The sequence below is a fragment of the Cricetulus griseus genome (genome assembly GCF_003668045.3).
Source record: "Cricetulus griseus strain 17A/GY chromosome 1 unlocalized genomic scaffold, alternate assembly CriGri-PICRH-1.0 chr1_1, whole genome shotgun sequence".
Lineage (NCBI taxonomy): Eukaryota > Metazoa > Chordata > Mammalia > Rodentia > Cricetidae > Cricetulus > Cricetulus griseus.
Genome location: NW_023276807.1, coordinates 25,244,732 through 25,257,891, shown reverse-complemented (window position 1 = coordinate 25,257,891; position 13,160 = coordinate 25,244,732). Strand labels below are relative to the sequence as shown.

Here is a 13,160-nt window from a genome sequence, read left to right as displayed (position 1 = left end):
CTAAGCATCCTCTTAGCCCACCTGGTTAGCACTGGGATTGCAAGCACAAGTATCATGCCCCACCTAGCCTTTTTATGTCGATTCTGAGAGCTTTTTATGTTCATGCTGCGATCAAACTCCAATAGCCACACTTGCAAGACAAGCATAGTCTAAGCAGCCATGTCCCCAGTGCCAGGGACATATCTTCTTTTTAGATAATTTATTTTATTTAACTTGATTTTATGTGCATTTGTATGCCTATGTCAGATCCTCTGGAAGCAGAGTTAACAAGAGTTCTAAGCTTCCATGTGGGTGCTGGGAATTGAACCCAGGTCCTCTGGAAGATCAGCCAGTGCTCTTAACTGCTGAGCCATCTCTCAAGTCCCATGACAGGGATGTATCTTAAATCAAATAGCTCCTTGCTTCTCCACCAAGAGGGAACACAAATCAGACAGTAGAGCATTAAAAGAGCTAAAAGGAATCTTTCATTTGTAATCTGTCTACCAGACATATTAAAATATCAAACACATAATTAACCATTTATTACTTTATTCTCCATATTACATATGACAAATGTTCTCCTAACCCATTTGTTGAGCCTTACCATTAAGTTGTTTTAACTATGTTTTTTTAATTTGAGCTGAAATTCAATACTTCTGAGGTCAGACCATCATTTAAATTAGTCATAATTTTCTTTCTGCGTGTGTATGATGTCTGTCTGTCTGTCTATCTGTCTGTATCTGTGTCTGTGTGAGCCTGTCTGTGAAGGCACTTGGAAAAATCAGAGATTGAGTTTAGGTGTATTCCTCAATTGATGTCCACCTTATTTTTTTCAGATAGGATCTCTCACTGAACCTGGAGCTTGTCATTTTGGCTAGACTGGCTGACCAGCAAGCTCCAGGATCTTCCTGCTTCCACCCTCCACCCTCTGTGTTGGAGTCACAGATATGCACCACCATACCCAGAATCTACATGAGTGCTGGCTATCCAAGTATGGGCCCTCACACTTTCACAGCAAACGCTTCACTCACTAAGCCATCTCCTCAGGCCTAAATGAGTCACAACTTTCCAGAGTTAAGAATTCACAAACTCTGCTCTATTTCTGCAACCAAGTACATTCTTTGTCTTTCTTTATATTTCAGTCTTCGAAATAGTGCTACACAGCCAAATTGAGTCAGTATGCAAAGGTAGAAAGCTGCAATAATCTACTTTATACCCAGATATTAATACTGTTTCTGTTGTGGGAAGATGACATTGAATAAAGGCATTTAATAGTAGTGATTAGTTGACAGGCTACCATCCATCCATTCCTCAAGATGTTAGGTAGAAAGACAGATACACACAGAGAGAGAGAAGCAGGGGAGAAGACAGACAGACAGACAGAGAGGGAGAGAGAAGACAGAGATAGAGAAAGGAGAGAGAGATTGTATATTAGGTGAAAATGTTAGAATATACTATAAAGAGAGAAAAATGGTTACAAAGCAGTATTATAATAAATACTGTGCTGTTTCTAAAAACTTAGAATGATCCCAACAAGAGGTACACTCCAAAAACTTTTTTCTAAGAATTAAAATTATGCATGAATAATCTCTGTGTCTCTGTCTCTGTCTCTGTCTGTCTCTGTCTCTCTCTCTCTCTCTCTCTCTCTCTCTCTCTCTCTCTCTCTCTCTCTCTTTCTGTATATGTGTGGGGAGAGGTCACTAATTTTGTCTCATGGTTTCACAGGGTCTTGATAATTATTCTTGGACCCATGGGCTTAGGAAGAACATTGCAACAGGGAGAGAATGTGGCGGATAACTTTCTCGCTGCATGATCAACAAGAAGTGAGTGTGGATGAGAGGAGCCTGGGACAAGATAGACAGTCCCAACCCCCCTCTCAATAACCTACCAACTAAAGTTTCGAGTACTTCCCAAACTAGCACCACAAACTGTGGCCCAAGTGTTCAAGACATGAGTCTGTGAGGGACATTTCACATGCAAACAGGAACAATGTGAACACATATATGTGGTTGGGATGGGATGGGACATAGATAGGAGAAGACTATGACCTTACCACCCTGAGGGCACCTGTCTTCTCAGATAGATAGATAAACAGACAGATGGTAGACAAAATGCATAATAGAAGTTCTGGATTAAATTAAACACAAGTAAACTGTGGACTCCATTTATTAACACTGCAATGATATGCACACCAAAAGAACAACTTCATCATTTGTAGCCAGGACGGTCCCTTTCCGTCACTAGAAATGCTTATGTCTGCTATCCAGGGCATTGTTTTCCAGGTCATCTACCCAACATGTCTGTTTCATTAACTGATCAGCAAGCAGAACCGTGAACACATAATAGAATAAGGGGCCTCCATTACCCTGAATGTCCACTCTTCCAAAGCCAGCCTTAGGCTTGTAGGCTGTGCCTGCTGTATCCCCAGAACACAGCACCATGCTTCGCCTGTAATAGCCTCTCAAATAAAAACAAACAAACAAACAAAAAAACTTTTGTTCAGTGACAGTCTAGTTCATCTGGGCCATGTGGAAGCCTAAAGCCTTAAAATTCCCTGGGTAGTACACAATTGAGATTACCAGACACCTAGTATTTCTCAGACCTGCAGACACTCTTTCCTCAGAGTCTTTGGCAGATTTTTATGCCTGATGTTTATTAATGTTTATAAACATTAATCACTTATCCACAGTCATTGAGCACTGAATCCATGTCAGACCACAGAGAGAAGCTTATTTCTTGCAACTATGTATTTATCATGTGAATTCCATTGTTAGTTTCCCTTTAGAAGTAGGAAACCCACATTCAGCCCCTCACAGCTGCTAAGGTGGAACTGGACCCAATCTTAGGAATGACTGAAGCCAGAAACATGCCCTTAACCAGCACCATGTCCAGGATCTTTAATACATGATAATTTTTATTCTAAAATCACTGCTAGAGAAAGCATCTACCATTTTTCTTTGTTTGTTTGGTTTGGTTTGGTTTTTTGAGACAGGGTTTCCATGTGTAGCTTTGGAGCCTGTCCTGGAACTAGCTCAGGTAGACCAGGCTGGTCTCAAACTCACAAAGATCTGTCTGCCTCTGCTTCCCAAGTGCTGGGATTAAAGCATGTGACACCTACTGACCGGCTGCATCTACCATTTTTTAAGGCTCTCGTTTTAACATCTTCATTTCTTGTAACGTATCTGAGTGCATGTCTCTTCTCTTTGGATTCCAGGAAGCTCAAAGACATAGGGATATGTGGCCCTGGTGGACTATGCCTTTGCATTTCTCTTCCTAGATTCAGACTTCTGATTCTGTTTCTATAGTCAACAATTTTATTACTTGATTTTTTGTAATATATCACCTTAAATCTCCCAAAAGATTTTGAAACACAAAAATAAAAATCTCAAGGTATTGATCTTACCATCTTTCCAGTTTCTCAGATCCATTCCGTCACCACAATATCCTTGATATTACTTAAAGAGCAGAATACCAATTAGCAACATTTTCCAAGTTTATATGCAATATCTTTCTTTTTTAAATGCCTTCTGTGGTTGTGTAAGTTATATTAACTGCAAAATTGCTGAAAATAAAGATAGCCCAACCACAGTATGTGGTTTAGTTTACTTACTTAATTTTAGACTATACTTTTCAGTGACATCCGTTTAGACTTGAAAGCCAGTCAGTTGCTGACCTTGATTCTTAGGGTATCAAATGAAGTCAGCATTACCAAAGCGGAGGCCACCAGTCAAACAATTTGCATACACCTGCTAACCCAAAGGTACCTAATTCTAAGTGTACTTGGTTGAAAAAAAAATGGAAAGTTTTCTGACCCACTTTAAACCAGTGTTTCAGTAAAAGACCAGTGAGAAACACACCTAAAGAGGAGCCTCAGTTTCCATGAGGTTCATGCTCATTACTCAGAGGAGAAACTGACAAGCTCAGAGGGTCGGCTTGATTGGATTTTTAGGTAGAGACTGGGGAAACAGATAGATGCATTGCGGTCAATTTGAAATGACGTGACATGACACATCTTCCTTCTCTTACTCAGCTTCCAAGCATTATTCTCAGGGCTTTAGGGCTGGCAAAGAGGGTGTGCTAAGAGAAGCCACCATTGCCAAAGTGATAGAGTCACTGTGTAGTGTTTAGAGCTTGCCAAGGGCACCAGTTTTACATGGAATAACTAACTGTGTTTGGAGACCTAGCATCTATACAAAACTGAGTCTTTACAACCCTGGCTAGAGGAAGTAGGGGAAGAGAGGCAGGAGGCAAAGGGATCCCCAAGAGCTCTCTGGCCAATCAATCTGTAAGCATCAGATCTCTGTCCCAAAAGAAAAAGTGGGCCGAAGTCTAGGAAGACTCTCAACACACACCTCAGGCCTCTACACACACACACACACACACACACACACACACACACACACACACACACACACACACACACACAGCTTATACATCCACATGCTAACATGCAAACACACAGCGCATGCACCAGCCTAATTAAAATAGCCATTTTATTAATCAGACCCACTTTGCTGTGTGATACATGAGGAATCTTCCACCAGGGATTCCAGAAAAACCTGGTACCCATTCCTGGGGATTCCCATACCAGCATTGTTGAGAAGCACAGCTGTAGTTAAAACTGAGACAAAATGTAGATCTCAATAAAATTCTAGCTTCATTATTCCACAAAGCCATCCGTGTGGTCATTATCACAAACACGCTCTTCTCGTGCCATCTCATCTTTCCTTTAAGTGTCTGTTGCTCCTGGGCCAGGCAGGGCATCTTAACAGTGGAAGCCCTTCATTTAGAATCCCAAATCATTCTCTCCAGGACTGTTTTCTCTTGCTACATAAAATCAATGGAGAAGGAGCCTTATACAGTGGTGTACACAACATTAAAGCAAATGGCACCCACCTGCTCAAACCGCCATTGTCTCTTTAAATTGGGATGTAGGTTAACCACTTAAAATTCCTGCAAAGAGCTACAGAATACAAATTAGTGAAACAATAGTTTCTTAACGGTAGCCCTGCCATATAAGAAAAAAACAAAAATTGGTTTTTATTTTATATCTTTAGCAATGTCCTAATTTTTCACCACACTGAGACTAAAGATACTCTGTTTACAAAAGTAAGGATTTTCCCTATCCTTTGTATTATTCTCTATTATACCTAGAAAATAATACTGTTTAATTGCCTAATAATTTCAAGACACCAACAAATAGTTCTTCCCTTCAATCACCGCTTGACTGCCCATAGGCACCTGTTGCATGCCCTCCCACTCTTAGAACTGGTCGTACAACTGACAGCTCCCCAATGTCATAGCTGCTGTTTTGCCTTCAGAGAAGCAAGACTGATAAATTTGAAGATCACTCCTGAGCAAAACCATCATTCCTAATTTACTGATTTTTTTAATTCATTACTATTTTCTTTCTGCAAAAAGTCAACCACAATCAACAATTGAGACAAAGCTTGATTTTATAAAGCAAACACCAAGCCTACAAAAAGATGGAAGTCTTTAAAAGGCAGAGCCACAATGAAAGTGAGGATGTCAATCCCTTTGGTGTTCTCAGCACACTCTCTTACCCTGGCATTCTTTCTACCCCTGAAGGCTCAAATCCCAGTCTGAGGGGACAGCCCTTTTGTGCACAGCCTCTGTGTTCCCAACTGGTCCTCCAAGAAGTTCTTCTCAAAGCCAGGCATAACCAGCTCCAATCACTGCGTCTAAATAACCATCTTTACACTATCATGAAAACTGGTCTTGTTTCTCTGCCTTCCCTTAATTTTAAGACAAGGGTCACTAGCACACAATACTGGACTGGGAGGACAGGTAGAGCTTCCCCTTCACCATCAATCAATGGAACTGGCAACAAGCATATTCCACTCCACCTCATCTTTGCCAGATAACAACAAGAAGGAATGTCCACTCTATGGAGTCCAGCATAGGCTACAACATTGTCACACTATTTTCAAGAGGACCGGGATAAGAAACCAAGGGATGAGACAACCCAGTATGCAGCTGAGTTCTAAAAAGAAACAAGGTCCTAAACTTTCTGACATAATGTTTCATATTGTCAGTCGATGAAAAAGCTCACGTGCTCTTTACTAAACCCTGTGCAAAGATTCACAAAATTGTGAGCTACCAGTGTTCAGGTGGCTCACAATCTAGCAGGGAAGTCAGGAAGGAAACAGTACACTGTTCAAGAAAAACATACAGCCACATCAAAAAGAGACAAGTGACTGAGATACCATCTTACTCCTGTCAGAATGGCTAAAATCAGAAACACCAATGACAGTTTATGCTGGAGAGGATATGGAGAAAGGGAACACTCCTCCACTGCTGGTGGGAGTGCCAACACGTACAGCAACTTTGGAAGTCAGTATGGCAATTTCCAAAATCAGGAAAATGGGAATCTACCACAAGATCCAGCAATGGAGAGTGGAGGGTGATTGGGGTGGAGGGTACATGGGGGGTGTTGGGGGAGGGGAGGGAGAGGGATAAGGGATTGACATGTGAAACAAACTTGTTCCTAATTTGAATTAATAAAAAAAAGTTACAAAAAAAAAAATCCAGCAATTGCACTCTTAGGCATATACCTAAAAGAAGCACATTCAAACAAGGGCATCTGTTCAATTATGTTCATAGCAGAATTATTTGTAACAGCCAGAACCTGGAAGCAACCTAGATGCCCCTCAACTGAAGAATGGGTAGAGAAAATGTGGTATATTTACACAATGGAGTACTACTCAGCGGGGGGCGGGGGATGGTGGAAACTTGAAATTTGCAGGCAAATGGATGGAACTAGAAGAAACCATCCTGAGGGGGATAAGCCAGTCACAAAAAGACAAACATGATATGTACTCACACACATATGGATTTTAGACATAGAGCAAAGTGTTGCCAGCCTACAATCCACACTGCCAGAGAAGCTAGGACACAAGGAGGACTCTAAGAAAGACATACTTGGTCCCCCAGAGAAGGGGAAAGGGACAAGATCTCCTGAGAAATTGGGAGCATGGGAGAGGGGAGAGGAAGCTAGGAGAATGAGAAGGGGAGAAGAGGAGGGGAGAGGAGGACATGAGGGAGCAGGGAGGTTGAATCAGGGGAAAAAGAGAGGAGAGCAAGATAAGAGACACCATAATAGAGGGAGCCATTACAGGTTTAAAGAGATATCTGGAACTAGGGAAATGCCCAGAGATCTATAAGGATGACACCAACTAACAATCTAAGCAATAGTCAAGAGGCTACCTTAAATGTCCTCCCCTGATGCCATCCTATATGCCATCCTAGAGCCTTCATCCAGCAGCTAGATAGACATGGAAGTAGAAGACACCACAACTAAACACTGAACTGAACTGGAAAGGGGTCAAGATCAGGCTGATGAAACCCACAGAAACGGCTGAGCTGAACAAGGGGGACTCATAGACACCAGACTGCGGGGGAGGAGAGGAAGAGGGAACTGGGATTGACATGTAAAACAACCTCATTTCTAATTTAAATTTTAAAAATGGAGAAAAAAGAATCAAAAGAGAGAGAAGTGAAAAGAAAGTAATCTATGAAGAACTGTGTTATATGTTATGTTTTATGTTTATAAAAGGTTATATTATATATAATGAAACATATGGAAAGTAATAACACATTAGCCTTAAAATCTTACAGTACAATCCAAAACCAGAAATACACAGTCTGAAGCATACTTTTCAAAGGTCAATTCAGTGCGGTATCCGATAAAACCAAAGGCAAGAGATGGGAATGCAAAGAAACCAATGCAGTAGGATTTCACTCCAGTGATGCTATTCCCAGCTTGAAGAACCATGTGAACAGGATCCTACAAGACAAGCACCATACTGATAAACAGGGTGGGAACGACATTGCCAAGGCTGTACTTTAACAAAAGGTGCATAAGTTGTAGGAGAACTGGAAGAAATCCAGGTAGACCCCATGAACCCTACCCTGGAGCATGGTAAGAGTGAGGCTAGAAGGGAAGTTTGTTCAAACTGCAATCCTCCCTCCAGTGCTAAAGAGGTCATATTTCACATCCAAGAGGTAAGAGAAAGAGAGAAGAAAGCACAGTCAAAGACGTGCTTTGAAAATATTTTCGGAGGCATTAGAAGCGTCAGAATAGTAAACTTAATCCAAACTGCAGAGTCTGAGTTGTGGAGCAACAGAAGTCCTGGAGAGAGGAGGGAGATGTGAGAGCTGCTGCCAACTTCTGAGGTGAACGCAATTTCAGAGTCCAGCAACCCTACCAGACCTTCTGTCTATTGAATGGGAGCTGCAGGTTTGCCTCATGTTTGTGTTGAATGTGAGACAGAAGCTGAAGAGCTGAGACATTGGCGGGGGGTGTCTCACCTCATTAAAGGCAGAGTCAGAGAAAAATGACATGTAGATGACATCTGTATCTAACGATGTAGTGAACCCCCATATTCACCATCTTGTCCTCATCCTCTATTCCTGAAGAGAAACTCTTCTCAAGGACTTGAAGGTGAAGGTCATCTGACTGAGAGGAGAGCACATGAGAGTTCTTTCCTGCTCCTCCCTCCTCTTCTTCTATCATTTGTCTCTACTCCCCAGTGCCTCAGTTTCTCCATTGTCTTTCTTCAGTCTCCATCTCTATTTTTGAGTACCTTCTTCACTTTGTCTAATAAGCCTCCTTATTTTTCCATTTCTGTTTCCCTCCTCCTAAAAGAAAGGCATGAGACTGAACCTCAACACCTCAAATATTAACAAGTTTCTTGATAACATTTGGCAGCCATGTCTTCACTAGTAAACCTCACGTCTCTAGCTACTCCCTAATAACTAACTGGACTTCGTGATTATCCCCTGCACAGGGGAGACATTCAAGAAATTCAGTTGTTATACTTGGTTAAATAAAAATGCATTCCATCATTATGAAATTATTATTTTGTTTGTTTATATGGCAAGACTTTGAGTGTTTTCTTGGTTGTTCTCTGGCCTGGGAATTTGGTAGGAAAAAAAGGAGAAAGATCAAGTCAAAAGATCAAAGCATGTAATACCAGGCAACTGTCAAGCTTCTATTTCCCTAGACCATTAAGATGGAGCATATCTTGAAACCAGAAACCCCTGAACGTGGGTGTCAAGTGAGGAGGCCTCGGCAATCTATGGGGCCTCTGGTAGTGGATCAGTATTTATTCCTAGCATACAAATGGACTTTGAGCCCATTCCACATAGAGGGATACTCTCTCAGCCTAGACACATGGGGGAGGCCTTAGGCTCTGCTCCAAAGGAAATGATAGACTCTGAAGATCCCCATGGAAGGCCTCACCCTCCTTGGGGAGCAGAAAGAGGCTGGGATAGGGAGTTAGTGGGGGGAGGGGCAAAGGGAGGGAGAGGGAACTGGGATTGACATGTAAAATAATCTTGTTTCTAATTTAAATTAAAAAATAGAGAAAAAAAAGATGGGGCATATCTCTACAGCAGCTTCAGATATGCTCATGCACACATGATGCTGAACCATAGCAAAGTATCTCTGCTCAGCTCGCAGCAAGTAACGCTCCTTTGCATAGTGAACTTCTGCCCTTCCCATCTACCTTGAGAGACACATGATGCCCTACCCGTCATAAGAGGGTGGTTCTGTCTGACCTCATTTGAGGATGGAACCTTTACTCAAGTGGTGTTACCCCCAACCCACTGTCAACGTAAGTGACCACAGAAGGCACAAAACCCTATAAAAAGAGAGAAGGGAGTGCTACACTTCATCACCTCACACCTCGTCCAGAGCCAGCTGATCAGAACCAGCAGCCATGAGTCCTGGGAGAACTTCATCTGTGGTGAGTCCTGCACTCATGCTCAAGGGTTTTGTTGATTGAAACCAGGTCAGGTTGCTGCATGTGGTGTGCAATGCTGGACTCTAACTGTGGAGGCCCATGAATCTGTCTATGTAGAATTAAAATCTGTGTGCCTAGAACTAGAAATGAAACCTTTGGTAGATACCTAAATCATTGTACAGCCTTTTCAAGAACTGATAAGCATCAGTCAGAAAGATGAGGTTAAAACTGAAAACTGGTTGTGATGGCACTAACCTACATAAGAAATGTCACATGATACTATGCAGTGAGAAAGAGTGTCTGTCAAAAGTTTGTTTTCCTGAGTGCAAAGGATTTGACATCATTCTCTCATGTCATTTTTTTTCTTTAATCCAGAATGAAGTGGGTTACTATTCTTGCAGATTTGAAAGCTTTGGAAGCAACTTTTGATTCTGTTGTTTTTGTACCAAAGTCTTAGTTCATTCAAACCATTTGATTCTAATTAGATGTATGTGTAACTCTGTTTCGGGAATAAAGCTTTGTATTTTTTAAAATACTTAACTTAAAAAATATGTTCCAAAATCTGATTCTCATTATAGAATCAATGCATACTAAGTGCAGATCAACCAGAAAATATACCTAAGGAAACTCAAGGGGGAATCCAGTTTTTATTTAGAGGGCAGCCACATGCAAACATTATTTCTAATTCTAAAGCTGACATCGCATAGGGTTTCTGCAATCCTCTCCTCCGAGGTACATATTTGACTGTGCAAACCCTGGCGCAGAAGGACATTCCTCCTAGAAAATCAAGGTCATTTATTGTCCTGTTGACTCATGAACCACCAGGCTGATGAGATGACATGACTTGACACTTTTTCTAAAACCACTGCCGTCTAAAACATTGCATGCCTGTCCTCAGTCACAAGAAGTTTGTAGGAAACTGATTCAAAATAAAATAATAGCATGATTTTGGTCATCCTAAGAATCTTTTAATTTAAAAATGTTTTAAATTGTAGTATAGATCTTTCCAGAACGTAGTTTGTTTCCTTTAGTTGGCTATCTGCTCAATGTAATGAATTTGTCAGCAAAACCCATATACTAATCCAGACCTCCATCATTCTACTTTCCCTTTCAGTCTCTGCTGCTGTTGCTGCTACTGAGCCTGGAGGCTGTAGTGAAGGCAGGGTTGCCTATCCCACAAAGTTCAGAATGTCCAAACACTGAGGCCAAGAACTTCCTCCAGAATGTGAAGGTCAACCTGAAAGTTCTTAACTCTCTTAGCCCGAAAGTGAACTCCAGAAGGCCCTCAGACTACCTCAACAGATCCACTTCACCCTGGACTCTCCGGTACGTAAGGACTCCAGACAAAAATCTGTGTTTTCCCACTCTCTGATTCATCATGCACGCCCTGAGCATGATTTCCTCTTTTTCCTCTCAGAACCATCAGGGACCTAGAAGGACCATTGTGCTGAGCAATGGTTCTCAAAGTTCCCTCCTACAGACTTCTTGGCTAGAGCAGGGGATGCTTCACCCTAACCTGTTAGAATTGTCACTAATTTCAAAAATCAACCCAAATTAATGATAACTATGATTCTAGAACCTATAGGAGCTAGTCTGTTTTTTACTTTTTTGGAATCTGAACACTTACCACAGAGTATTAATGCCTGCGTTTTCTCTATCTCCCCAAATTAATAACCATTATTCTAGCATGTATAAGCACTTAAGTCAATTGCTGACTTTTTGGAAATCAGGACATTTATCATAGGACATTATGTTACAGCTGAAGAGACTTTCTGAAAATAATCTTAAATTAATTACGTATTTCTGTACCTGTCCTGAAGAAGACATGGAAAGTTAAAACTTGAATCCTGGTAGAGGAAGTATCTTGTTGGGTATTCCTTCTTCTTTGTTCTTGACATGTCTTTGGTGTACAGTATTAGACCCCATAAAGGAGTCAGTAAAAAAGCATTTTGATCATTTGAGTTTATATGAATAAGTTTCAGTGGCAAGGAACCTCCAGATTTGCCTGTCTATAGGATTTCTTCTTTTCCCCTTTGCACCATACTAAGGGTAGTACAATCAGTCAATTCAAAAGTCTAAGTCGACAGCAGTGGTGACGCATGCCTTTAATCCCAGCACTCAAGAGGTGGATTTCTGTGAGTTCGAGACCAACCTGGTCTACAAGAGCTAGTTCCAGGACAGCCTCCAAAGCCACAGAGAAATCCTGTCTCAAAAAACAAAAAACAAAACAAAAAAAAAAGTCTAAGTGCACTATTTACTCGGGTATTATAAGGTGGTGGGAAAAGTATAAATAAGGGGACTTTTGTCTTATTTCCAGCTTTTCATATAACCTTTGGACTCCATCTCATGAAGTGTTGTTCTCAGCGTTCTGACACATTCCCTCTTTCAAAGACCAGTTTCACCAAGTTTGGGAACAGCTATCTTTGTCCTTGATGAATCATCCCTTTGTGTCTTCCCATAAATCAAATGTGCCTTTTCTGTTGTGTCAGTCAGTCCTCACAGTGGTCTTTAGCTTATTTTGTTTATCTTCCAAGACGTTCTTCTAAAACCCTTCAAGTTTGTTTTGCTGGGGGTCCAGTTCAGTGACAGAATGAGTGTCTATTTCCTGGGAGACCGTGGGTTTGATCCTTATCACTGCAAAAGAGAAGGAGGAAGATGAGGAAGGGAGAAGGATGAGATGGAGATTTTCAGACAACCCAAAGTTCTTCAAACTAATGTGTAGCGGTGTCGCAGTGCTCATATTTGTCATCCTAGGTGCTTCCTTCCTTCACCTGCTCCTGCTTTTCCGTCCACTTGACCAGAATTCACTTTCCTCCTGTCTCCCCCACAGCCGCAATGAGGATCCTGATAGATATCCCTCTGTGATCTGGGAGGCAGAGTGCCGCCACCAGCGCTGTGTCAACGCTGAGGGGAAGTTGGACCACCACATGAACTCTGTTCTCATCCAGCAAGAGATCCTGGTCCTGAGGAGGGAGCCTGAGAACTGTCCTGTCTCCTTCCGGATGGAGAAGATGCTGGTGGGTGTGGGCTGCACCTGCGTTTCCTCCATTGTCCGCCACGTGGCCTAAGCACAGACCTGAGGCTGACAGCAGTCAGGACAAGCCACCGTCCCTATGAAATTCCCACGTTTTCCCGGCAAACTCGCTTGCATTCTTAAAACAGCTCATTCGATACATACTCATCAACACTGATCCAGAGGTGGGGTCAGAATGGTCTGCACTCCTCCCTGAGGATGAGGTCTAAAGGGATGCCAATCTGCTTCTTGTTTGCTTTAAATTTCAGTCTTTCAATTATTTATGTACTTAATATGTCCTGAGATAATTTGGGGACATATATTATTTTAATGAATTATCTACCTTCTTACATTTCTTTCTGGAGAAGACAAAATTTAAGGCTCAGAAGTTCTATTATTTA

At 41.6% G+C, this 13,160-nt stretch overlaps 1 protein-coding gene across 1 annotated transcript; it reads left to right on the top strand.

The window, feature by feature from the left end:
- Positions 1-9,722: 9,722 nt before the first annotated feature.
- Il17a (interleukin 17A) lies at positions 9,723-12,814 on the top strand. Its single transcript, XM_027392770.2, has 3 exons — positions 9,723-9,749; positions 10,861-11,072; positions 12,577-12,814. Exons 1-3 carry the CDS (start codon positions 9,723-9,725, stop codon positions 12,812-12,814), a joined length of 477 nt encoding a protein of 158 aa, XP_027248571.1.
- The last annotated feature ends 346 nt before the right edge of the window (positions 12,815-13,160 follow it).

Coding starts and splice junctions, on each gene's coding strand:
- Il17a (XM_027392770.2), top strand. CDS start 9,723: ATGAGTCCTGGGAGAACTTCATCTGTG. Junction 9,750..10,860: donor CTGGGAGAACTTCATCTGTG/GTGAGTCCTGCA, acceptor TTTCCCTTTCAG/TCTCTGCTGCTGTTGCTGCT. Junction 11,073..12,576: donor ACTTCACCCTGGACTCTCCG/GTACGTAAGGAC, acceptor TCTCCCCCACAG/CCGCAATGAGGATCCTGATA.